The sequence below is a fragment of the Myodes glareolus genome, chromosome 17, assembly GCF_982192425.1.
Source record: "Myodes glareolus chromosome 17, mMyoGla1.1, whole genome shotgun sequence".
Taxonomy (NCBI): Eukaryota; Metazoa; Chordata; class Mammalia; order Rodentia; family Cricetidae; genus Myodes; species Myodes glareolus.
Genome location: NC_142042.1, coordinates 16,019,389 through 16,047,124, shown reverse-complemented (window position 1 = coordinate 16,047,124; position 27,736 = coordinate 16,019,389). Strand labels below are relative to the sequence as shown.

At 38.5% G+C, this 27,736-nt stretch overlaps 1 protein-coding gene across 4 annotated transcripts; it reads left to right on the top strand.

Annotated features, from left to right (window-relative positions):
- Positions 1–329: 329 nt before the first annotated feature.
- On the top strand, positions 330–24,363 carry LOC125412828 (guanylate-binding protein 1-like). 4 transcript variants are annotated; one of them, XM_087897490.1, is made up of 16 exons: positions 331–391; positions 3,107–3,203; positions 6,196–6,404; positions 8,192–8,319; positions 9,258–9,367; positions 9,587–9,786; positions 10,138–10,380; positions 11,231–11,511; positions 12,275–12,487; positions 12,905–13,007; positions 14,395–14,588; positions 17,584–17,677; positions 19,264–19,457; positions 20,476–20,578; positions 21,582–21,775; positions 24,119–24,363. In XM_087897490.1, the coding sequence occupies exons 2-16, from the start codon at positions 3,187–3,189 to the stop codon at positions 24,227–24,229; spliced, it is 2,394 nt and encodes a 797-aa protein (XP_087753616.1). In that variant the 5' UTR covers positions 331–391; positions 3,107–3,186; the 3' UTR covers positions 24,230–24,363. The 4 variants fall into 4 exon arrangements, with proteins under 4 accessions (XP_048309651.3, XP_087753616.1, XP_087753617.1 ...); XM_048453694.3 differs by lacking the exon at positions 3,107–3,203 and having other exon boundaries at positions 330–391; XM_087897491.1 differs by lacking the exon at positions 331–391 and having other exon boundaries at positions 2,973–3,203; positions 6,201–6,404.
- Positions 24,364–27,736: the final 3,373 nt, after the last annotated feature.

Here is a 27,736-nt window from a genome sequence, read left to right as displayed (position 1 = left end):
GTAATTTAGTTCTGAGATTTGCTTACTGAGTTTTTATTTGAAAACCCCTTCTAGCTATACTGAGTTCATTCACATTAATGTGTCTGGACTGCAGTCTTCCAATGTTTCTGATTTGAAATCAAATGAATAAAATTGTTGCATATTAGAATACTTATGTCCACTTGACTAAGTGTTCCCTCTACTATGGATAAGTAGCAGTCAGCTCTCGTTACCTCTTCTGATTAGATTGGTTTAAAGTCTAATTTGAAGGTATGAGAATTGCTACATCAACTTGTTTACATGTTCTGTTTGTTTAGCAGTTTGATTTCTAACCTTTGTCTCTCAGGTTATGGGTGTCCTTTTAGCTATGTGTGTTCCCTGATCCAGTCCAGTAGTCTGGGTCTTTTAATTGGTGAGTTAAGGGTTTTTGCATTTACAGAATGACTGAGAAGGGCTTGCTATTGTTTATGATTTGTGGTTTGTTGCTCTGGTTGACTGGTTAATTGTTAGTTCTTTTTCTTTCTCCTGGAAGCACTGACTACTCGGTGATTCGCTGTGTGGGATAAAATTGGTTCTTCCTTTGCGCTCTCATCTGTCCATCCGTGGCCTTCATGGACTGCATCCTGCCTTTGTGCACTGGTGCAGGGAACTGTCCTCTTCCTCTCTGTCGGGTACTCCTGTAAGAATTTCCTGCAGGTCTGACTTAGATTAATGAATGGTTTTAACTTTTGTTTGTCTTGAAATATTCTTATTGCCCCGTCTAATTTATTACAATTTTTTTGGAATATTCCAGTTTTTGTTTCTTTTAAGACTTGGAATATGTCAATCCATGCTTTCCTGGATCCTAAGATTGTTGAAAATAGTAAATCTGATGTTATTCTGATGTTTCTGCCTTGAAATTTCTTCCATAGTGTTATTATTCTAGGGTTATTCTTTTCTGTATAATCTTTTTGTTTTCCGTGGATATGTGGTATGTATGTGTATTTTCGTGTGTGTGCATGTGTATGTGAGCATGTGTGTATATATATATGTATGAACATATGTGTGTATGCTTCTTTATTGTGTTTCGTGCGTCTGCTGGGGTGTATGTGTCCTGTGATTTCTAACACTCCTCTTTTGCCACTGTTCCTCTTTGCCTTTTTATTTATTTTAAAGTGACTCTTCTTAGTAGAATGTCTTTCGTTGCTCAGGGAGCAAGTCGCTGTAGTAACAACTGTAATAGTTTGACAAGTGTTAGTTAAAAGGGAAATATGTGTCCTTGACTAGTTCATTCTGCTTTGCAGAATCACTTGCCCTGGAATTCTTCACTGATTGATTGATTTAGTTCCGGGATTCTTAAGAATGCAGTTCACAGAGAACACAGTCCTTTGGAGATGTAACCCAGCGTCTCCAGCTCCCGTGGTCCCCTACACACATGATTCCCCCACAAAGCTACACTTCCGGTTGCTGAGCTCATATCCCATCTTGCTCTCAGAACCCTTCCCTCTGTAGCTGCTATTTAGACTCTGCCCACCCTCTGCTGTATGATCCTCAAAACACCTTTTAAAAGAAAAAAAGCATAAAATAGTTTAACTTCAAAATTAACACTTCAAGGAATTACAAAATTACAAACTAGATCTTGCTGGTGAAAGGTGAATGATAAAGACTGGAGCAGAGATATATGAACAGACATTATAAAGCAACAAAAAGTCCACAAACTAAGAGTTGAGTTTTGGAAAAGATCAACAAAAGTGACAGCCCCACATCAGGTTTAGAAAAAATAAAAAATTTAAGATGAAAGTGGTTATATCTGAGAATGACACAAAAAGTCTTTATAAGTGAGTAGTATCAAAAAGTACAAGTTGCTGTGTGGTGGTGGCACACACTTTTAATTCCAGCACCTGGGAAACAGAGGCAGCTTATCTCTGTGAGTTTGAGGTCAGCCTGGTCTACAGAACTAGTATCAGGATGTCCAGTTCTACACAAAGAAACTCTGTCTCAAAAAAATTGCTTGGGAGATGAAGAAAGAGTTGCCTCAGGTCATTGATTGTGTGTATTAGTCTTTTTCTATTAAGAAAACAAAGCATCGGACATTGGGTGCTTCCTAAAGTAGAGAAGTGCAACATCAGGCAATCTCATGGTTTCAGCAGATCACGTCATGGCAGGATTGCCTAAGGAAGGGGAAGGTCCCAAGGTAAGAGGAAGTCATGGAGATTCCGGAGAGGTCTATGCTGACTTCCCACTAGGATCTGTGTTCTACCAGTCATACATGACGTCACTTTCCATCACCACAGGGAAAGAATGGACCTTGTGACACACTAGCCATTCCCAAATGCTGGGGGGCCACACTCATCAGAAATAGAGTTTCTGTAACAGAGAAGCAGATATCAAGAAGATGCAGACAGAACCAAACTACCAGATTTCTTCCACTCGTACCACAGATATAGCAAATCTTACTGGGAACTAACTATATCCTTTCTGGGAAAATACAGTTTTAACATGACTTGTCATTTTTTGCAAAGATATTGGATAATACTTGCTGCAAAATAAGTAAATAAATATTAAGCAAGCTAAATGAGTTTGAAGTAGATTCAAGAATAGTAAAGCTAAAATGTTAAGAAAGGATAAAAAATTTGAATAAAATTATAAAACATCATTGAGAAAAAAATCCTTGTTATCCACCGTTACTGGCCAAGAAAAACTTCCAGTACACAGAGCCCATCCTGACTGAACTGGCTGACAGGAATGAGTGAAGAAGAAGGTTCTGGGTGTTTAGCAGGGTGGCAGACATGCCCTTTCCCTCACTAACTAGTTCTGAAAGAAGACTCAGTCTCACAAGGAGGTTTATTTTAGGCAACTAGATTTACAAAATAATATCCTCCTCATCTCAGACGATTACACAGGCCCCCAACCTTCAGAGTTCCTGCCTATATAAAAAGAATCCATATCTAATGGACAGTTGTCAAAACACAAGTGGTTACAAAGGTCCCTTCCAAGCAAATGTTTGACAGCCCTGATTCAGAAGTCCTGACAAACCGTCCCACTGGCTCAGCTACAGAAACTACTTTTATGATCGTTGATTCACTGCTGTGAACGAAGCTCTTTCATTTTCGTATTCTCCTCATCTATTAAAAATGTTGCTGTGCAGTTGATCAACCTCATTCAGAGAAAGTCTCACAGCCTTGGAGAAGGAAATAAGAGACTAGCAGGGAAGCCAGTCTATACACCATGAACAATAAGAGGAGGTAAGGAGGATCACTTCTCTTCCCAGCTCTGGGGAGTTCTACTTGGAGACATGGGGTCTATTTTGTTGGGAAGGGGACAAGAAGGTTTTGTTTGGGTCATTTAGATACCATCAGAGTCAGAATGGGCATCAACTAAGCACAGGACTGGGTTATATTAGGAGGGGTGTTATCAGGGTGAACAGTCCCTGTATATCAGTATTGGGCTCAAATTCAGCAGGAAATGCTGATATGATGCTATGAAGCTTGCTCTTCTCTGTGTTCACATTGTCTCTATTGAGTGGGAACACAATAATTTAATAAATTAATAAATTTTATTAATAAATTAAATGACCATGGGCATTGACAGTCCTTGCTCTGTCTTGTCCCTGCTGCAACTGAAAAGTCTCTTCATGCATTGTTTCCATGAAGAAGAGAAATGATAAAACTAAATAATATAAAACAATAAATGATGCAAGGCAAACAGCCACCAACACAGTGGAAGCAGAAAGAAAACTCCGGGACCCAGAGGGAAAGAAGGAGACCAAAATAGCAGGCCCCCTGCCACATAACTGAACTTGGCTTTTAAGTGGATTTCCTCTTTCATTGGGCAGACTCTCTCATTCCTAGACCCCATACCTTACCTCTCACCTATAGGATTTGGACTTGTGTTTCATTAAAAGGCTTCCTCCAAAGAATCCCATGCAGTGCAGGATTAGGGATAGTGTCTGGGCTGGCTTACTCTGCCCCCACCCACTTAGATCTTTAGAAAGTTGTTCCTAGAAGTCCCTCCCTTGAGTTCCTGGCCAGGCACCAGTTTCATTCATCAATTCTCTCTCTCCATTGTTAACTCTTACCTCTGCATCCTCTACTCCTTCTCTCTCCCTATTTTCTTTCCTTTCCTTTACCAAACAGAAAACAAAACAAACAAACAAACAAACTAGGAAATCTAAAAATGGGCCACAGGAAACAGCCATTTTCTTTGAACAACTTCTTACTGTTCTTTGTCTGCTCCATGATTTTTAGTCTTCTGGTCAGTGTTGTTCTGAGCTTCCTGTGGTGTTTTAAAATGTGGCGCTCAGATCCCTCCCCATTTAGGTTACCTTACTGTGTAACTAGTGAAGGTCCAGAGCTCTGCTCTGACACATAACGTCTTAACTGGCCAAAACACAAAACAAAAACAAAAGACCCACAACTCTTACTTTTAACAGATAAAGGAATAATTTATTGTTTTGAAACTAAATATTGTGATATTAACTACTCCAATTCAATATCTGGTATAAATTTTAAAACTGGAATCCAAAAGGAAATTCTCTCATGATGAATTTAAAGGAAGAGTTGAGTTGTTAGCATTGAATTTTAATAATTTGCAAGGACACAGATGTGGGTCATCCCAAATACCAGATTCCAACAGGGTAATAGTCGCATAAAGTTTTATTACAGAACAAAAGAAAAATCATAGAGGAAGATGTGTTCAAACATATTTCTGGAAGCATCAGGTAGGTCACTTAGAGCACAGTAAGGAAACAGTCCTCAATGCTCTCTGACTACATTCCATTCTCACCCTTTGGGTGGTAGAAGCCAGGGCTCTGTTTGTACATTCCCCAAAAGATCGTACCTGATAGGAAGATCTTAGGTCAAACACCGAAGAGGACAATAAATATGATCTTGAGTCTGAGGTAGCAAAGAAAATTTGGCTCTGGGTCTTCAACGTTCCAGCTCTCCAAAGTCACTGAAACTTTTGTAGATTACTCAAGCTTTTGTAGAATGTTAACTGAAGTCTATTCTTTTTTCTGGGACCCTCCTTCACACCCACCAAGTCCTTGGAAGAGTTTCTAGTCCAGGATTACCTGTTTCTGACAAATATGCACAAGTAAATTGTGCTGATTTCATTCCTGGAGCAGAAACAGTAGGGTCTCTGCACATGTTCAAGTCACCAAAATGTTCATAAGAGCTAGAAGGAGGGAAAAATACTAAACATCTGTGCAGATTATTATCCAGTGCAGAATTGAGGAAAATGGAGCCTTTATTCATGAGTGGTTTTACTCACTGAAAGAAGTAATGGGCTAATAAATACATAGTGAATTTTTCACATGTAGTCTAAGTCAAAATAAGTTCACCTGATGCTAGATTTAGAGAAATCCTGTTTTGAAAGAATTTTTAAATGTTTCATTTATCTATTTACTTTATGCGTCTTTTTGTATGGAGTGTGAACATGTCATGAAGCACGTTTGGAAACCAGAGGACAACTTGTGAGAGGCACTGTTCCCCTGCCAGCATATGGATCCTGGGGATTGAGCTCAGGTTGTCCTGATGGGCACTGAGCACCTTTACCAGCTGAACCATCAAAACATCCCCCAAGAAAGGCTATTTTTTGTTGGTTTTTTGAGACAGGGTTTCTCTGTGTAGCTTTGGAGCCTGACTTGGCTCTCATTCTGTCGCCCAGGTGGAAGTATATTTTTTAAAAAGATAATTTTCAAAATAGAATTTTAAAAATATTTTTCAGCCCTGAAAAAAAGTCACATAGGTAGCATTATATAGACTGAACAGGTTATATTTAAGAATGCATACATACATACACATATACATATATCATGCAATAACTAGTGAAAAAAGAGTCCATGAATTTGAAGGACAGTGTGTGGGTGGGGTAGTTACATGGAAGGATTTTCAGGGAGAAAAGGGAAAGGAAAATATAATTCAATTATAATCTCAATGATTAAAAATAAAATTAATAAGAATGTTTTTAATAAATTATGTTTCCTATTCAAAATCTACCATAAAATTTAAAGTTAGAATCTAAAAGGAATATCCCCCATGTTAACTTAAAGGGAAGATTTGAGTTGTTAATGGTTGAATTTTGAAAGTGCATTAGTACTATCATTTTACTCAACTTCTTGGATATGTGCACAGATTTTCCCTTACTGCTTCAACAATACTGTCCACCTTCTGTGCTGGAGGGTGACTCCACCTTCTAAGAAGGAATTTCTAATTTATTCCTCCTCTTCCATCGAAGACAAGGAGCCCCAATGGACATGGCTCTAAAGATCCTCATGCCTGGGCCTGTGTGTCTCATTGAGAATGCAAAAGGACAGCTGAGACCAAATCAGAAGGCGCTGGAGATCCTGTCGGCCATCACACAGCCTGTGGTGGTGGTGGCCATCGTGGGCCTCTACCGCACGGGAAAATCTTACCTGATGAACAAGCTGGCTGGGAAGAAATCGGGTGAGTGCCACCAGCAATGTCTGACAGAGTCCCCATATTCAGCCACACTTGGAGCCTCGGTTGTGAGGAGGAAAGTTAGGGGAGATGGATTCTGAAACCTAATCTCCTACTCAAAGTTAGACTTTATATCTTCATTTTGTTTCAGGAAGTCAGTCAGTTCCAAAACACTCTTTAAATCTTCAGGTCCGTTTTGAAGGCAGAAACCATTCCTATCCTAGAAAGTGAGAAAGCTTTACTAACAATAATTAAATTACATAATAGGCTGTAGGACATAATAAACTAAAGGCTGGGCCAAGAAGAGATCTCAGCAGGTACAAGCTCTTGCTGCACAAGACAACCTGGATCCAATAGCTAGAAAGGGGAAAGACAGAGCAAAATCTACCCAGCTGTCCTTTGACCACCAGACATGCTGTGACAAAGCACCCAAACACATGTCATGCATACACACACACACACAATGATGATGATTTTTCAATTAATAAACTCATGAAGTAACAGTGAGTTTCCTCTGATCTTTAAAGATTTAAAAACATTTCAAATTGAATTAGAAATTATTATTGTCATAAATAAACATAATATAAATTAATGCTTCCAACAATTTGTAACTGCAGTTCTATATCATTAAACAAGTTCACATCATTGTGCAATTATCACATGAATCCATTTAAATATATATTTCTTTTTCTCAGTACAAACTAAATGCCCATCATACAAAAATGATCCAGTCCCCTAGTTTCCATCACTGTTCTCTAATCTGTTCGTATGGATTTGACCCTTAAAGCAAAATATGAAGGGAATAAGGGCTGTGGTGCAGGGCAGGAATCCCAGCACCCAGGAGGCTGAGGTGGGAAGGTCACTTGAATCCTCTAGTTCTACCACAACTTTGTTAACCAAGAAAGTTCTCTGTCACAAAAAGAGTGGACATTCATCATTTCATGTAGTATTGATATTTTAAAAGTGTTCTGTCCTCCAAACTTTAAACATGGAACATGTAATTGTGTTTTCTGAATTTCTTCTAAAAACAACTTGTGTGTTTCAAATCTGTGTAGATTTGTCACCTTCTAGATCAAGTGTATTCCCAAGTAGTTTGTTCTTTAGATGGAATTCTAAGTGGGATTTCTTAATTTTCCACACATTATTATTGTAGTTATAATTATTATATATTATTATAGTTGTTAATTATCAGTGTGTAGATAAGGAAGTAATTATAGAAATTACAGACATCATTTTGTGTGCTGTAACCATACTGAATTAATTGATTATATTCAAAATTATTCTCTGGGAAATTGAAAGGTTTTAACATATAATCAAATCATACCATCTGTGACAAAGATAATATCATTCTTTCTTTCCAGTTTGGTTACCAGATATTTCTGGGGTTTTTTTTTTTTTTGCCTAATTACTCTGGATAATACTTTAAGAACTGTACTGGACACTAGTGTCCAAACTAGGCACATTATTTTTCTCTTTTATGATCTTACATGAAAATCTTTTCAGCTTTTACTGTTGAGTATAATGTTGGCATGTCTTTTCATATATGGTATTTCATATGTTCTCATTAAGAAATTCTTCTAGTTTGTTGAATACTATTTTCTTAATGATAACTGTTGAATATTTTAAAAGTATTTGGTATTATGATTTTTGCTATTTCTCTGGTTGCAAGATCAACACTAGCTTTGGTTTCAGTTAGCTCTACTGACTTGTGTCATTCTCATCTTTACATCAGTTTTCTGAAACAACTGCATCTAACTCTCCGTCCACTGAGTCCTCTCTTCTACATGTTGCAGGCTTTGCTCTGGGCTCCACAGTGCAGGCTCATACAAAAGGAATCTGGATGTGGTGTGTGCCTCATCCCCACAAGAAGGACCACACACTTGTGCTGCTTGACACCGAGGGCCTGGGAGATGTTGAGAAAGTAAGGATTGAGGGTTCAATTTTCAGTACAGACCCTGATATCTAAATATCCTATAATTTTTAAATAAGGGCTTGAATTTACTGTAACATCATGTAATTAACTTTAGCAATCACTAATAAATAGACTCACAGAAAAGCAGAGTGGTCTATCTGCAGAATCACAGTGACTAACTGGCTGTGACCTAATCCTGGTACCCCACCACATGAAGGTTCCAAGGATAAACTCAATGGCTTGTATCCTACCCTAATCAGAACTTCAGTTACAGATTTGGGTTTGAGGGCAAATGACTGTGTTTAAATGGAAACCTTGTTCTTAAATCAGAGTCTTTATTTTTAAACATCCATTAATCTCAACTTTCTGATCCATCAACTGAATAAAATAAATAGGTACTCTACCTATCTTATGAAATTTCTTTGAATATTTAATGAAATAAATAATTTTTACTGTATGTAATGATTACCCAAGAATGACCTATGATGGATGGCCTATCTCAGTCCCTTATTGTTGACAAGCTTTGGAAAAGTCATATTTTCTATTCCCAGAAGTAAAAGAAAGAATTAAATGAGATTTTAAAATAATAGCCACAGATATTATGAATTACATGAAAATAAATCCTATCATTACCAATGGGCGAAATACTTAAATCTACAATCTATTTGAAGTTTTAGAATATCTGCTAGCATCTACTGTCTAACAATTACCTACCAATGGTCAAAAGAATGTCTTTAAAGAATAAATATAAACCAAAAAACTTAGTAAAAGTTCAACAAACTTCATGATTACCTTTGTTTAGAGTTGTCTTGTATAGGTTTGTAAGACAGCATCAGTTTTGCTAACCACTGTGCTAAACATCTGATTAAATGAGCTTACTTTGGTCACTGCTTGCCTGAAAACTGACAGAAGACAAACTCCTGACCCTTGTGTGTTCCAACTCCCAGGGTGACAACCAGAATGACTGCTGGATCTTTGCTTTGGCAATACTTCTAAGCAGCACCTTTGTGTACAACAGCATGGGACCCATCAACCAGCAGACCATGGACCAGCTGCAGTATCCTTTCTGTGATGGAGAACATTCCAGTCTGGGAATGCTGCAGAATCAGTGTTGACGGATAGGAGACAGAATAATCCCAGCACAAGGGAGACCTCATATACCAACTAATGAGTTCACACTTGAGTCAGAACAAAATCATGTGTGGGGATGGGTGACCAATGTGAGGTGAGAAGACTGGGGACCCTGCTCATTCACCACTCCTCCTTAGCCACCCAGCTATGTGACAGAGCTGACAGAGCGGATCAGATCAAGGGCCTCACCTGACCAGGAGGATGAGGTGGAAGACTCAGCTGAGTTTGTGAGCTTCTTCCCTGATTTTGTGTGGACTCTGAGGGATATGTCCTTGAAGATGGAAGTAAATGGAGTCCCTGTCACAGCAGATGAGTACCTGGAGAATTCGCTGAAGCTCAAGGAAGGTACAGAGATTGATACCTGTAGAAATGCCAGAAATTTATATTCTTATGGAATGCTTATATTCAGTTTTTCATTTTTATGCTTCTGGCTGTTTCTAAAAAGCAATTCTTATTTACCTTCTGTAAATAGAACCAATGTTAGCTATGTTAATTTGCAATTTCTTTGGCTGCCATTTTCCAAGTACTGTTATCAGATTGCATTCATCTCTTTGCTTGCTTCACTGCTCATGTTACAAAGCTGCACACAATCACGAACTATAGCATAGAAAGAACATTTATTTGAAGACATTCTTAAATGACAAACTAATTCTTCCCCTAGCTATTTACTCTCCATTATAAAAATTATTTCCCCAGGTACCTGCAAAGAGGTTGAAAAATACAACTTGCCCCGACTCTGTATTCGAAAGTTCTTTCCAAAGAAGAAATGTTTTATCTTCTATCCACCCACTGAGTGGAAAAAGCTTTCCCTGCTGGAGACACTGCAAGAAAATGAAATAGATTCTGATTTTTTGCAGCAAGTAGCGGAATTTTGTGTGTACATCTTTAAGCATTGCAAAGCCAAAACTCTTCCGGGAGGCATACCTGTCAATGGTCCACGTGAGTCCCCATCCTAGTCGTGCGCTCCCTTCAGGATGAAGGGAGAGTGAAACATTCACAGATTCAGCTTCCAGAAGTGTAGAAGCTATGACTCTTTATGTTAAATTCTAGATGCTTTAAACTTATCTACCAGATTTTAATTAATTAAACCCTTTAGTGGAATAGGTAGTGAAAATCTAGGTTAAGTTAGTTTAGCAAGTTAAATTTCTGCAATGTTAGAAAGTTATACATGTGCTGTTTCTCAGTGTCCAGTCAAAACAAGCATAGTCATTTAATTAAATAAAAAGTAAGTGAAATTAGTTGACTATTAAGGGAAAATTTTAGACTATATTGCCTTATATTCATGATTACTGTTATGAAAAACAGAGCCTATAAACAATTGGTTCCCTTAGAAAGTTCTATAAAGAAACACTGAGGTAGAATTTGACATGGAAGAAAATTTTTGGATGACAAAAATATTACTTTTCCACACGTTCTTAACTAAAGATTCCCAAGGGAGTAATATAGAAGACTTCCTAAGTGGTTCTCAGCCTTCCCAATGCTGTGACCCTTTAATGCAGCTCCTCATGTTATGGTGACCCTCAACCATAAAATTATTGTTGTTGCTGCTTTGTCACTGTAATTTTGCTACAATTATTAATTTTAATGCAAATATCTAATATTTCCAATGGTCTTAGGGGACCCCAGAAGGGTCTCAACCCACAGGTTGAGAACCACTGTGAGAAGTCTTATTCTAAACATGTTGGTAGACTTAGATATCCATGTTCAATGAACACAGGCTTGCCGTGTCTTTTCCTTAAAGAAGAATGTTCTACTTCAGTGGATGTCATCATTTACTTTCTATTTATAGGACTAGAAAGCCTAGTGCTGACTTATGTTGAAGCCATCTGCAGTGGAGATCTGCCCTGCATTGAGAATGCAGTCCTGGCCTTGGCAAAGATAGAGAACTCGGCTGCAGTGCAAAAGGCCATTGCCCACTATGACCAGCAGATGAGCCAGAGGGTGCAGCTGCCCACAGAGACCCTCCAGGAGCTGCTGGAGCTGCACAGGGCCAGTGAGAGAGAAGCCATAGAAATCTTCCTCAGGACTTCCTTTAAAGATGAAGACCATTTATTTCAAAAGGAATTGGGGGTAATTTCCTCCTATGTTTATATGGATTAATGTTGTGTAATGCAAAGTAGTTACTAGGCAATGAAATGAGTGGGGTTTTTTGGTCTTTTTTCAAGACAGGGTTTTGTTGTGTAGTTTTAGAGTCTGTCCTGGAACTAGCTCTTGTAGACCATGCTGGCCTCAAACTCACAGAGATTCGCCTGCTTCTGCCTCCCAAGTGCTGAGACTAAAGGTGTGCGTCACCACTGCTTGGCTATGAGTGTTATTTTTGAAGGAAACTATAAACTTTGTATCCCTTAAAATGGTGATAACATCCTTCTTAGGATTATAATACTCAAAAGAAACAATTTTTTAAATTATGGACTCATAGTTTACAATAATTTTATGAAAATCACCTTTAGTTTAAGTGCATATAATTTACCTTCAATTCTTTAACCAAAGTATATACTTGATTAGACCAGTTTTCTTTCATTTGGCCAAAAGAGATGAACGCTGGTTTTAGTTGTGTCCTTGGGTTTATGCTTTGTTTCCTACATTCCACCCATAGCAACTGTCAGTCAAGTTTAGAAGCAAAGTTTGCACGTTAGGTTTGGCGTAAACCTCTGAGCATCATTTCTAAGAAGGAGGGGATTCGTAAGAAGGTCCAAACTCAAAGAAAAGCCACAGATTTCCTTAGCTATCATCAAGTTTCTGGAGAAAACAAGCTTTGGGGGGAAACCTTGTAGAAATTCTGAACCCTGTGAATAGTCTTTGGTATTTTTTTACACTCATTTTCACACTGCAGTCTCAGCTAGAAGAACGATGGGATGACTTCTGCAAACGCAATCTGGAAGAATCCTCAAACCGTTGCCAGGCATTGCTTCAGGATATCTTCAAACCCTTGGAAGAAGGTGTGAAGCACGGCACTTACTCTAAGCCAGGAGGTTATGGCCTCTTTGTTCAGGAAACACAGAGACTGAAAAAAGAGTATTATGGTCAACCAAAGAAGGGCATACAGGTAACCAAGATATTCATCAGTGTGCTCTACCACTGCAGACATGCTTCCTTGATCTAAACATTCAGAAAATGTCACCTACTCATCTGATTGATGATTTGTTACCAGCTCTACATTCTGGCCATTTCAGCTTCATATTTATATCCTCTGACGTATTTTCTCCTTGAGGGCCTTATTCCTCAGCATGTTCTGCCCATGTCAGCCCACAAGACTATCCACTCCAGCTCATACGCCTTAGTCTAAACACACAGAATCACTTTCTTCCAGACCTACCAGTGGGAGACTTCATTTGGTTGCCTTGGATGGTTTGCTCATTTCTGTCATAAAAAAAATCTTAGATGAGAAGAAAAATGCTTGAGAATAGTAGGGAGACAGATGGACAGATTTCCTCCCACTAACTTCTGTTCTCTGGACTCTAAGGCTGAAGAAGTTCTACAGACATACCTACAATCCAAGGAGGCTGTTTCTAATGCCATTTTACAGACAGATCAGAGTCTGACTGAAAAGGAAAAGGAGATTGAAGGTAAGAAATGAACCAAAAAAAAACCATAAACCAAAAACCAAATTACTTACAAAATCTTGTAACAGTTTAGCTATTTGCCTGTCTTAAAATAGTAACTCTTAAACTGAAACAAGAGTGAGAAGACAATCTTATCCCCAAAGCTCTTTCTGACCATGGTATACACGGTCCTGATGTTGCACATGGTCACTGATATTACAGTAGCAGCTACCTCAAGAGCAAGATAGATAGCCTTGAGATAGCCTTCCTACCAAATAGTGATGAAAATAAGGGGCTACAGAGATATATCCATGGTTAAGAGCCCTGGATGCTCTCCTAGAGGACCCCAGTTTGATTTCCAATACCCGTGTAGTGGTTCCAAATGACTGTAGCTCCCATACAAAGAGTGCCCCCTTCTGGCCTCCACAGGCAACAGACATGCACATGGTGCAAAGATAAACATATAGACAAAACATCCATACACATAAAATAAAATGAAATAGGCCCAGAACCAGAGTTATGACTTGGCTCACTCCAACATCCACCTTTTCTGCTGGAGCATGTGAAGGGACATGACCCTCAGGCCCAACAAGATCTCCACAAAACAAGACAAGAGGATATCCAAGAAGAACATGAAAGAGAGCCCAGCATCAATAGTGTAGTAGACACCAGATGCCTTGAACCAGACCAATGACTCTTGAATACTTGTAAGTAAAGATAAAAGACAAAGAGATTTACTGTGTGACTCACTGTGTTCTACTGTAGCTTCTATGATGAGATTTTTAATTTTTTTCACTTTTTAAAAAAATTGTTTTGTTTTCTCTTTCTCCCCCCCTTTTTAATCTTAAATTTTGTTTTATCTTGGGGGGCCGGTTACAAGGATGGAGGGCGGACACAAAGGAACAGGGAAATGAATGGGATCAAGATACATGATGTAAAAGACTCATGGAATAAATAAAAAGGAAAAAAGAAAAATGACCAAAAATTAATAGTAATAGCCAGAAACTATGGAAGAAAGAAGGAAGTATTGTTCTCTCCTCCAGTGAGAACGACTGTGACAGAATGCCATAGACAGGTGCCACAGGTAAAATAAACGTATTTCTCACAGTTCTGAAAAACAATAATTCAGAGTCTGGATTCTAGGATTATTAAGAGCGCTCTCTCCAGTATCCTGGATGTCTTCCCACTGCATCCTAGCAGGGTGGGAAGACTGAACTCTGGTTTTCTCATATTCCTACACAGCACTGTGCTCCTATGGGGGTTCCATCCTCACAGTCGTCTAAGTCCAGCTGTCTCGCCAGAGTCACACCTCGCTATCATCACTTTTCAACCAATGAGTCCACGGAGAGCACCAGCCCTTGGTGTCTTTTCATCGTGGACCCACGTTAAAGTTATTTCCCCTCTTTCTCAGTGGAACGTAAGAGAGCTGAATCTGCTCTGGCTGCTGCAAAACTGTTGGAGGAAACACAGAAGAAGAATGAGAAGCTGATGGAACAGAAAGAAAGGAGTTATCAGGAACATATGAGACAGCTGACTCAGAAGATGGAGAATGACAGAATCCAGCTGAAGGCAGAACAAGAACGTATATTAGCTATTAAACTTCAGGTACTTATATTTATCCTCCAGAATCTATAACAGAAACCACTCTGTAGTAGGCTAGAAAAACATGTGTTATAAGGAATTCTCTAGCTCATATTCTATAGCAGCCCCTTCAATTTTAATGTGCCCACAACTCTACATTGATAGCTGTCCAAAGCCATTTGCTCACATTATAAAAGACAACAGTCCTATGAATATCTATTTTTCTGAATCACTACAAACAACAGCTATCCACAGACAGGCATTGTACAAGCATTTTACAAGCTGTATTTTTGATGGAGGAGGGTTATCTGTCTATTGTGTTATTTTCATTGGTCAATGAAGAAACTGCCTTGGCCCTTTGATAGGACAGAAAATTAGATAGGCGGAGTAAACAGAACAAAATGCTGGGAAGAGGGCTATGAGCCAGACGCCATGGAGCCAGCCACCAGGTCAGACATGCTGAATCTTTTCCGGTAAGCCACCACCTCATGGTGCTACAGATTATTAGAAATGGGTTAATATCAAGATATGAGAGTTAGTCAGTAACTAACTCTCTAGAGATAATGGGCCAGGCAGTGCTTAAATAAATACAACTTACGTGTTATTATTTCTGGGGCTAAGCTAGCTGTGCGGGAGCCGGGCGGGATGAAAAGCAGGCCTGCCCGCAGCCCCTCACTACATAAGCTAGCCGGGTGAGGCAAAAGCAGACCTACCCTGCAACTCCTTTCTACATATTTTATGATGTAAAATCCATTCAAAATTAAAAATTAAAAATATTTAGAATAACACAGCTCTAGTTTACACATTTAAGTTTTTACATTTTAAAAAATGAGAGAGATCAAATGTATATTGGCACAAGAGGCCCCATGGGAACCTCCAATTATCAAAAGCTTTTGCCAAGGGTATTGGTTACTCTCTACAACCTGATGGCAAGGCCCTATTGCTGGAGACAATACTTTCTTATGTCATTGAACACAGAGAAGTCAATCTGGTGCCTAAGCAGAAGCTTTATGCCTACTGATCAACATTTATGGTAGGAGAAGGTACTTTGCACACTACAGAGGAGAAAGACAATCATCAGTATCACTCAGCTATAAAATTACATACAACAAAATTACATGCTTGTGAGACATACTTGCAAAACAGTGGCCACATGCAATGAGTCACTCTTTGATTTGATTTAAGGTCCACTGTGAACACTACTAAAGTGGCCAAGAACCTCAGACCAGGATTATAGGCCTAGTATAATACCTACTACTACTACTATTCTGCTAGAGAAACCTGTCAATAGAATGACTCCTAATGTCATAAGGCTATACTCATAGATCAGTGCCTTTCTCATCCTACATCAGAGAAGCTTCTGCTTGCAGTAGGTAAGAATTAACACAGAGAACCATAAAAGGACAGTATGCAGATAATGAGAGATTTCGGGGCACTCAGTCCTATCTAGGATGTCTTCATCAATCCCCTCCTCTCAAAGCCCAGGAATATATGTAAAAACGGAGGTAGACAGATTGTAAGGACCAGAGGTTATGGGTAATTCCAAGGAAACATTATTTTTCCAGGTACTACAGGACTGATGCACATATGAATTCACAGAGTCTCTGCTAGAATGCACAAGACATGTAAAGCTCAGTCCAGACAGGGTCCCAGCACTGAGAGGGAGAATTAGAAACAGGGTTCTGCCTCTTTTCAAGAATCTATTTGTAATTGATACCCATTGGCAGAGAAAAACTCAGTTTTCTCCAATAAAGTCTCAATGAGTATATCAAATACACCTGAGGGCAGGCCCCATGCTCAGGGATAATTGACTAACACAAAATGAACTCAATGGTATTTTTCTAGATATTTTTTGTTTCATTTTACTTTGTTTTGGATGTTTTTGTTTTATTCATACAATCATTTGTGTGTGTGCCCATGCATTTTTTGTGTGAGTCCATGTGTGCTTATGTATGTGTCTATGTGTATGTATACTTCAGTCTCAGGAATATGTGAATGTATATGTGGAAGTAAAACCATTTAGAAGAATAAAAATGACGATGGGGTGGATAGGTATGTGAAAATGAAAGGTGGGAAGTCATGAAAAACAATTTGATCAACACACAATATGGATTTGTATAGAAGTGTGTTTGTGTAACATAGTAGCACATACAATGAGTATGCACAATGAGGTTTTAAAAATCACTAAATTAAATTAAATAATTAAAAGAGGCCAAATTAGGAACTGCACTGGAGTGATGATGGTGCATATGATTCAGCAAAGAGTTGTCATACAGAAATTCTACAGATCGATTTTTCACCTTGAGGAAAAGTAATGTGAGCAGTTCTAAGTAAATGTTCTAGGCTAGATCTCACACAACTGTGTGCAGTTTGGGCAAGTAAGAGTATGTTTCTGTCACACCTTGTATATCTCTGGAAGCATCCAGAGTAGAAAGACACATCACCAACTGACACACAATCTTCCAACACCTTTCTGTTCATAGCCACTCCTCCAAGTATAGTTGTGTCTAAATGTCAGTTCAAAAGTTACTGTAAACCATATCAGTCCTTCAGGTCCTCAACTACTATCTCTTACTCTACATATGAAATCTGGAAGCTTGTTTCCCTTTATTCTGAGAGTCACAGACTTAAATATCCATTTTTCTGTGTATAGAGTTGTCTGTCAATGATCATGAAGCAATAATTCTAAGATCCTCATGGATGGCGGTCGTGTTCAAGTCCATTACTTTTAGTGAATAATAATTAAAGAAATGTCTGTATACATTCAATGACAGAGCAATTAAAATAAGTTTTCCCCCAGTTGCTGCAGTTCAGATTTCTGGGAATTGTCAATAGAGAAGGGCAAGTGTGTGTGAAAACAAAAACTGTACTATAATTGCCAGTCGATAGAAATGCTAACTGGATTCAGATGTAATGATTAAATTCTCATTGATCCACAAATCCAAGGGTACTTTTTCAGGGACTATATTTGTTATCTTGTTCCATTCATGCAAAGCTAACTATTCTCTTTGCTTCTTAGGAGCAGAAACAGTTACTCCAAGAAGGATTCCGAGAAGAAAGCAGAAAACTTCAAGAAGAGATTAAGAATGTGGAGAAGAGATACAAAGAAAAAAGTATTCTTATTATTATTTTTTGGTTTTTTGAGACAGGTTTTCTCTGTGTATCTCTGTAGACCAGGCTGGCCTTGAACTCACAGAGGTCTGCCTGCCTCTGCCTCCCTGAGTGTTGGGATTAAAAGCGCGCACCACCACCGCCTGACTAAGTATTATCTTCTATATGATAAAAAGAATGTAAAAGTACATAGTTCAGGGCTTGTAAGAGAACTTACCACTTACAAGATACTTCCTGTGAAGGCTGGAGACCTGAGTTCAATCACCAGAAGCTATGTAAAAGTGAAAAGAGTACATAGACCCCACACAGCTGTCCTCTTACCTTCACCCATGAACAGTGGTACGTGTGTGCACCTGCTCTCCACAAGCCATACACATGCAATAATATAAATAAAAATTTAATACATAGGGCAGGAGTTTCTATTAGAACACTATCCAATCAGGGAACAGGTTTAATCATGAATTTGGGGTATCTAACCAGTCCCAGGGCTTCACATTAGAAATTTTGACATTTATACCATCACCGAGCCTTGAGTCATGGCATTTATATCCTCACCAAGTCACAAGTTGTGGAATTTATACCATCCCTGAACTGTAAGTCAGAAAATGAAATTACTTGTGAAACCATTTTCCCATCTTAAGTTTTTCATTTCATTTCTAACTGTATTATATATATTAATTAGCATAACCTGTAATGGTTCCTATATTTGAATTATCTACCGTTTTTGTTAGAGATGTCATGAGTTATGTAACAAGGGACATGACAGGAGAGAGAACTGCCAGGAAACTTGTGGAAGTTTTTTCTTCTCCATCTGAGTAATAACTTAGACTTTTCATCTCTGAGCTTTCATTCACTTTTATGCACTGAAGAGTGAACACTTTAGGTATTGTTGAGTATTCCTGCTGACAAACCACAGATACATGGTTATATATAACAGAAAGCTCTGGTGCTGGAAAAATGGCTCACTAGTTAAAAACATGGTTGTTCTTCCAGAGGAATGGTTCAATTTCCAGTCCCACATGGCAACCCATAATGATCTGTAATCCTAGTTCCAGGGGATTCAGTGTCCTATTCTGCCCTCTATAGGAAAAAGCATGCACATGCACAGAAAAGCATTCAGGCGAAGATACCCATAGGCACAAAGTAAAATAATAATTCTTTTTAAATTAAAGGGAAGTTCTTTTTAGCCATCAGTGTCAGATACACACAATAGTTTCAGTGTGTGACTTATATATAAGTGGTGAAAACTATTGACATTTAGATACTGAATTCAGGGAGAGCCATAGAAACACACACACACACACACACACGACAATATTAAATCAACTCTCTATAAGCCTGTTAGGAATTAATAGATATCCTGATATATAGGTCTGCTTGGAACAAAGAAAACAAAGATAGACTTTCACTCTCCAAACCAATGGCCTAAATGGAGGACTGTGTTAAAGGCATCTTGGTCTCTCCAAGGAAAATACTGGTACCACAGAGCTCCATGTATCCAATAGTAAACTACCAAACCGGTGTTGGCTAAAGAAGGAGACATCCTGGAAATCATACAGGTTTTTTTTCCCTTTTTTATCCTCCACAGTGGATCACATGGAAGCTGAATCTTCAAAGACTAAAGTAAAAATATTAGAAGAAATGCAAAGGAAATATGATCAGCTGATGGAAAATAAAGACAGGAATCACCAGGAACGTGTGCGACAGTTGATAGAAAAGATGGAGAAAGACAGAGCTCAGCAAGTGGCAGAGCAAGAGAAAATGATGACTCGTATGCTCCAGGTATTCTGTTGTGTCATCCCAACATTCTCACCCAAGGGCAGGGATAAAAGACACTGATTAGAGGTTAGTGCAGTTGGTCTAGGTGAAGGACGATTGTAGTCAAACACTCTACTAGAGTTTTATATCCTTTGTATCTGTGTCATAGAAAATCTGCAATCGCTAAAGGCCTCTAACTGGTAGACTGTGCTCGCTGGAGCTTGCATTATTCTCTCACTCATGATACAGCTGCTGGTGGTCACCAAGCCCTGTACAAAAAGTTGGCAATGCATTGTATATTGTGCCCACATAAAATGATACAGAATCGCTTACCTTTTCTTACAGAAAAAATATGGTTGTAAGTGAAATAAGGAAGCCCTGTGTCAAATATCATGGGAAAACACCTAGCGCATATTTTCTGCCTAGTGGAATCCATAGTGATTTTGTCTTTGCTAAAACACATGGAGGAAATGCTCACCTCATTCTTTTACTCTGCCTGCTCTCTGGGATTCCTCTAAATATAAAGTTCTTTATGTTGGCCCAGAAGTACACTCTGGGCAACTGTAGTCCCAGTCTTTTGAATTTTATTTCCTTATTATCAATAATTTCATCAGAATTTCATGACCTAGTTATACCTGTGCTTCTGAGCACCATGGAGAAATACTCCCAAGTGATCATCATTTTTAAATGAAACCCACACTACAAAAAGGGGAGTTGGAAGAGGAAGGGAGTATAATTATACTCAATTGTGTTGCCTATTGGATCAAAGATCCCTAAGGAGAACTCAACAGCAGCAATATTTCAGGGCCTCCACAAATGAGCCTCTTCTGATAACTATGAAGAAATAATTCCAAACCCAGAAACCTCAAGAGAAAGTAACATGCCCTGAGACAAGATAAAATAGGTTAGCTTAACAGAGAGTTTCAAATCTGATTAGGAAGTTAATTTGATAAGCAAAAGAGTAAGTTACAGACAATTATGAAACAGTTTCTGTGAGGTCATTTTTAATTTGTGCGCCTGTAACCATTCTCCTCCTCCTTAGGAACGAGAGCTGCATCTCAAGGAAGAAATCTCTGACGAGAGAAGAAAACATCAGAAGGAGATTCAGGACATAGAGGCAAAAAACAGAGAAATACTCCTAAAAAGTATTAGAATCTGCAAATGTGCAATTAATATCTCCTTGTCCCATACTGTCACCAGGGCTCAAGTGCAACGAACGACTCCCACATAAGAATCAATAGCACTGAACAGGAGCATATCACGCTTGCATATATGATGGCCCATAAACATTGAAAAAATAAGATGGTGTATGATGACAAGAGTCGCTACTAAGGCGATTTCTTTGATGCTCATTACTAAAACTGTTGATTTTCCTCTTCATTTTACTGCTAAAGGTTTTGAGGATGCTTAAGTGCATACTATATATCAAGTCATTTATGTTTCCTTTAGATAAAATATAAATTTATAATAAGACATATTTTAAATAGGGAGCTATTGTGTGGTCTGATTAAGTTAGATTAGTTTTCCTCATCCACAGAATACTTCTAGACCCCTGTTATAATTTAAGATTTTACTCACACTGTTGAATCCAGTAGGAAGGACATGAACATAGAGAAAATTAGATGCAAAGTAAATAAAGGAACTTTATTGGCCCTACTAAGTATCACCAGGGTTCAGTGAATAACATTCCACCTCATTTTGAAGGAAATGTGTTTTTTTTGAATTTTAAACATTATTTTACATTAGTTGTGTAAAACAATGGGTTTTATTAAGCTGCCCCTTGGATGCTTAGTTATCTGAATTAGCCAAGATTCAGTGGGTAGCAGCTCCATGGTGGCTGATTAGGAGTGAGTGTGTAAAGCATCCAGGTTCCCTGCCAGTGAAGTCCAAGGGTAACCAGTGTCTTCTCCTTGGTCCTGGCTCAGTTACATCATGTTTTCAGACTATAGCAAACTGAGCAAAGATGTCTTAACTCTTGAAAATCATACCTGGCTTAAGAAAATGTATCAGAGGAGCTATGGTCACTCCAGAAGAAATACCAGCCCTAGGAATTTCCCACATAAAGAATTAACATGAAAACACATTGGAGGGAGGCAGAAGCTATACACTGATCCTGCATATTTTCTTCTGTTTTGTTTTTATTCTCAGTGGAATCTGCACAGGCTCAGTCCTCAGAGAACACAATAAAAATGTTGAAGGAAATGAATGAGGTGAATTTGAAGATTATGGGACAGAAAGAAAAAGCTTTTGAAGATTCTTTGAAACAGCTGACAGAGAAGATGGAAGCAGATACAGTGAGGCTAAAGATAGAGCAAGAGGAGATCTTTACTAATAAGCTGCAGGTAATTCCTTGTGACATCATAATTTTCTCACTCAATGACCAGTGAAAAAAGTCATTGATTGATGGTTAGTACACATGATTAGGTGAAGGACTTTTCTGTGTAGACACCTTCACCTTTGTGTCTGAATTAGCCTAGCTAGATTCAGTGGGTAGCAGCTCCAAAGGCTAATTACAAAAAGATTGTGCTCCATGACTCAGGAATCATTATACATTGCAAAATATATAAGAAAACAATTAAAATTTCTACAAAAAGTACTTTAGCCACATTAAATATTGCTTCCTTAAGATCACAGTGCTCATCTATTATTTTTTTATCTCATTACTTGTTCCAGATAGTGTCTCTCTGTGTAGCTCAGGCTAGACTGACACTTGAGATCTTTACACCTTAACATTCCAAATCTGACATTACAGACTTGTCCCACTCTACTGGCACTGATGTCATTTTTCTACTGAAAAACTGCCAGTCCTCAAAGTTAGAAAGTGTTCTGACATACTATTCCCGGGGGAACATCTTGCATGATTCTCTTACCTAGTAGGGTACATGGTGGTTTTGTTTTTTCCATCTCTATAGGAAAGCACCCTAAAAAGCAATAATTTCAACTACCTATGGCCTTAGTAGCACTGATTATAGGTACTTCCCTGTTCTCCTGGCCTTGGCTCTGAGTCACAGTATGGACAAGTACTCTCCCAGAACACCTCATTATTTTATTCTTTGTGTTTCCAACAAAATCTTACAGGTCTATATGAGATTTCACAATCATGTATCTTTCCTTAATCTGGAAACCACACATCACTGTTCTAAAGGCATTTTATTATCTTATTTATATATAGGAGATGTACATTGTTAGAAACTTTGAAAAAACATAGTTTTAAAGATCAAATTCTAAATATGGAGTAAGAAGTTGAATACACAGTAACAGCAATACACAGTAGCAGAGTAATATTGATGATAATCAAATGAACAGACAGTAACAGCAATACAGTGATAAGGAAATGAGTAGACAGTAGCAGAGCAATGATAAGGAAATGACTAGACAGTAGCAGAGCAATAGTTTGATAAGGAGAGTAGATAAAGCATTTCAGAAGCTAAAGTAGAAAGACTGCTAAACTATGAGGTATCACACTGAAGAATTGAAAATGTGGGCTGGAGAGATGACTCAGAGCATTAAAGTGGTTCCAATATAAGGACCTGAATTTGAACCCCCAGAACCTGTGTGTAAGCAGGGTGCAGTACCACAAATTCCTATGTTTCCAACACTTTTATAGGGAGATAAAAAGCACAAACAATAGAATCTTGAAAATTCACAGGCCAAGCCTGGAAAATACAGAAGAAAAATAGAGGGATCATGTCTCAAAAAGGTGGAAAGTGAGAAACTACACAATGGTTATCCTCTGACCCTGTGACCACCACACATACTCTCTCTCTCTCTCTCTCTCTGATTTTTCTCTCTCTCAATTTCTCTCTCTCTCCCTTCCTTTCTCTCTCTTCCACTCCTCTTCATCCCCCTTTCCTTCTCCCCCCTCAAACACACACACTCACAAACACACATTCACACTCATGAGTGTGCACACACGTTCTACACAGACACAACACTAAAAGATGCATTTTAAAATTTTTAAAGGGTACTTTCTACTTTCTTGGCCATTATTAAAAAATAAAGTTATCTTAGTCTTGGCTAATTACTTATATTAACAGTACAACCTACAGGTTTCATTACAGCATTTTCATAATTAATTTTCATAATTACATATGACCAGATTTGATGGCATTGTGTTACTCTATAATGACCCTTTTCCCCCTAGATTTTACCCTTTAATTATGTGTTCTTTTCTCCCCTCTCTGGATTCCACATAAAACAAAACAAATTTCTTATTTTTAGTTTGACTTATGTCATTTCCATTCACTTACATGAAAAATACTATAATTTAACTCTCATTTAAAGCTGAAAAAGATAGAGTTGTATATATATATATATATATATATATATATATGACAATGTTCCTCATTTTTTCATCTATTAAAGAACATCCAATCTGATTGTATAATTTAGCTTTTGGGGACAGTGCATAATAATCATGAGGATACACTTTCTTTATAGGATGTTGTCTTTGATTCTTTCGGATATATATGCAGAAGTTACAGGGTGGAATCTGATGGACATTCTCTCCTACTTCAGTTTGACTTTGATGTAGCTATAATAATTTAAATTACATTCCAACCAGCAGAGTATGCGGTCTCGTGTCCCTTGCATCCTCATTGTTGTCCCTTTTCCCTGGATGACAGATATTCTTACTGGGATGATATCACTCTGTGCAGGTTTCAGTTTCCAGTTTCTCCTTTTAGGAACAAGAAGAAATTTTTAATGAAAAGCTCAGGAAACAGAACAAAAAGCATGAGGAAGAAATAAGGACTATTAAGATGAAAAAGAAGAATTCTGATTGTTCCATGATGTGAAGAGTCTTTGCATGCTGACTTCCTTCCCTACTCTCTCCTTTCAGGGCAGAATCTTATTGATATGCTTGAAACTGTATCACTTTCATAATTAAATATTCTTCAAAATAATAAAGATGTCAAAGCCTAAGAACATATGATCTTTGTACAATTGAGTATAATTATATGGTATCACTATAAAATTTCCATAGAAAAATGGGAAGGGTGTTGAAGTTACAAGAGTAAGGTTACACATGCCACGTTCTTTTGATAGAATTAATTATCAATATAATGCTTGAGAGAGTCTTTGTAGAAATCATGTAACTCTACTATGAGTGAATTTTCAGTTTGTGGCAGAGATGCACTTAAAATGTTCATGTGTTTAAACACTGGGTCCATAGTTGCTACTACTGTTTTGAGAGACTGTGAAACATTGGGAGATGGAGCCTAGCATAGGGTGTAGATCTGGGAAGGGAGGAGGCTGCAGACTTGTAGCCCAGACAGCCCATTTCATAGCCCCTCTGCTTCCTTGTCAACTGAGATGTGAGCCAAGCTCTCACAGCACCTCCTGCTGCTTGCCTTCCTTCATATGACAAATTGTATGTCCTGAGACGATGGCCCCAAATCAACCTCTAGGTAAGTTACTTCTAGTCAGATGTTATCATCACAATAAGAAATGTAAGTGAAATAGAAATTGGTACCTAGGATTGTGCCTTGGCTGAATTTTAGTTCAAGTCAAAATGGAGGCTGCAGTATCTGTGATAGTTCCACTCCAAGCACACAATTGTGGGATTGCTCGTGTCATATCAGGATATATCAGGGCCCCCAGTCTTTTCATAGTCTATAATCTCTACTCTGACCATCAAAGGTGATTGTCATCCTTGTTTGGCGTCTCATAGAATGGGACCACAGATAAGATCTCAACATCATACATTTGAGAATAAATCATATGTTGTCAGCAACTGTCAGCATTCATACTTTCTATAAATAATACTTTATAGGAATTCACTGTGATCATTTGGCCACTAAACACTCAATGTTTGCCAGATATATTAGTATTATTTTTCTCTCTTTTCTTTCTTCTTTCTCCCTTTTTCATTTTTCTTTTCATGTTTTTTTTCTTTCTGAGGCCTGAGTATGTGGCCAGAGATGGCCTTGATTCCCTTTCTTCCTGTCTCAGCCTCATGGTCAACTGGTGTGGCTCACTGCATCTGCCTTACGTTTAGTTTTCAACAATTAAGAAAGGGTTTGCTGATCAGATGGGGTGACACACAGAGGCATCTGTAAATTTCTTCTCTGTAAATTTGAGGCCAGTAGTTTACATGAGGATTTCCCAGACAGCCAGGGTTACACAGTGAAACCTTGTCTAAAATACAAGCATTGGGGAGGGGAGGGAGCGTGGAAGGGGAGGCAGAGAAGAGAAGGGGAGTGGGGAGGAAAACATGAGGGAACTGAATGGCCAAGTTGGCAGAAAGACAGAGAGGGAGAGCAAGGAAAGAGATATTATTATGCCTGAGTTGTGAGCCCCCCCACACCAGCAAGACCACCTCAGAGCCAAATTCGGATGCAATTGCACAAGGTTTCTTTATTGTACAATCGTGCAAGCAGGAGATTTGTCTGATGCATATGTAGCAGGTGAGGGAGAAAGGTACCAAGCTCACAGTGCAGGGAATCTTTAAAGGGAAAAATTACAATCAAGGAGTTACATACTTTGGTGTTACTGGATTGAGGAGGGGGATACTTTGCTCTAAGTAAAGAGGGAATTTTTGTAACTTTCCACAAAACCACACAAACACACACAAACACACACACACACACACACACACACACACTTGTTTGTCTGTTTTCTGATTGGCTGTCCTCAAGTCTCTGGCAGCAAGGCAGTTTTTGGGTCTGTTGTGGCTTTTCTCTGAATTCATAGGTACACGGGATGTGGTGCTGGTGTGGGGTACCTGCTAGGTTAGACTCTCTCAAGGATGGGTCCTGGGTTTAAAATGGCTTTAGTCTTGTCTCTTTAATATTTTGACAGAGGGAATCTTTAAGGGATTAGCAAGAAACCTGGCTCTAGGGAAATTCCCAGGAATATATAATGATGGCCCCAGCTACGACTGCAAGCAAGAGCAGATAGGGTACCTGAACTGTCCTTGCCCTGATGTGGTATTCCCCTCTGTATGCTGTGAAGATCATTGGTTAATAAAAAAGCTGATTTGGGCCTGAACAAATAGAGCTATGTGAGGAAAACTAAACTGAATGCTGGAAGGAAAAAAGGTGGAGTCAGTGAGACACCATGTAACCACCACCAGAGACAGAGACAGATATTGGAATCTTGCTGGTAGGCCATGAACTTGTGATGATTCACGGATTAATAGAAATGGGTTAATTTTAGAGGTAAAAGTTAGCTAGAAATATATATAAGCTAATAGGCCAAGCAATGTCATAATTAATATAGCTTCTGAGTGATTATTTGAGTCTGTGTAGCCAGAAAACAAATGAGCTGTCTCCTCCCAACATGTTGGTGTGCTAAGGTGGGGCTGACTACATCCACGTAAAACCTGAGAAAACTAAAAAAGAAATTCTAGATGCAAAAGAACAGAGTTAAGCACAGCTTTTTTTGTAGCAGCATTTTCTCAGGTGGGCTTTGTTTGCAAGCAGAGGTGCGATTCTTCTAAGAGAAGGCTTCCTGACTCAGCAGTAGCAGCAAATGCTGTGTGGTTCCTTTAAGAAAGCCTCCTAGTTTGTGTTAATTGCACAAACAACTCTGACTCTTTCAGAAGGTACAGCTATCGAGCATTTAAACAGGGTTTGTGGGAAGTGTGCTGCAAGTTACTTGATGGCAGCAACTTTATTTACCAGCGTTGAGGTGGTGAGCTCAATTCCCTCCCAGCAGTCCCAGAGCTGGTGGTAATGGTTTCTCCACCAAACTGAAAGGCAGAGAGAGGTGAAGCCAGCATCCTGGGCAGCCATAACCACAATGCTTACCATTTTAAAGTGCTCTTGGTCAGAAAATAATTATAGATACACAATAAAGACAGATTCAGATTTCTAAAAAGTCCTCTAAATAGGTCATAGTGTTGGATAAATGTACGTAGGCTTGGGAGAGAAAAGGAAAAGAGTACAGAGAGTTATAACAAAAAGCAAACTGTTTTTTAAACAATAAAACAAAGTCTTTAAAGAGACAGAATACAGTCAGTCATAGATTAAAAGGAGTAAAGAAAAATAAGACATGTAAAGATGGAATATACACAGAGAGTCTGGATTATGTATATTATTGTGTCTTCTTTGAATTTTTTGAGTGTGAATGAGAGAAGTACAGAGAAATATTTCATTGTATGGGCTCCTAAACTAAACCAAGATATATATTTTAAACCTATTTTGACTTCAAAATTTGGCTCTAAATATTTGTTGTTTTGGAAAAGAAATTTTGCTTTTGTTTCCACAGAGGATGAGAACTTTTGATTATTTCTAGACTAAGATGGTTTGATGGACCAAGATCCCCTGAAAGGTTGATATGAACACCCCTAAAAATTAATT

Coding starts and splice junctions, on each gene's coding strand:
- LOC125412828 (XM_087897490.1), top strand. Junction 8,320..9,257: donor GCCTGGGAGATGTTGAGAAA/GTAAGGATTGAG, acceptor TCCAACTCCCAG/GGTGACAACCAGAATGACTG. Junction 13,008..14,394: donor AAAGGAAAAGGAGATTGAAG/GTAAGAAATGAA, acceptor CCTCTTTCTCAG/TGGAACGTAAGAGAGCTGAA.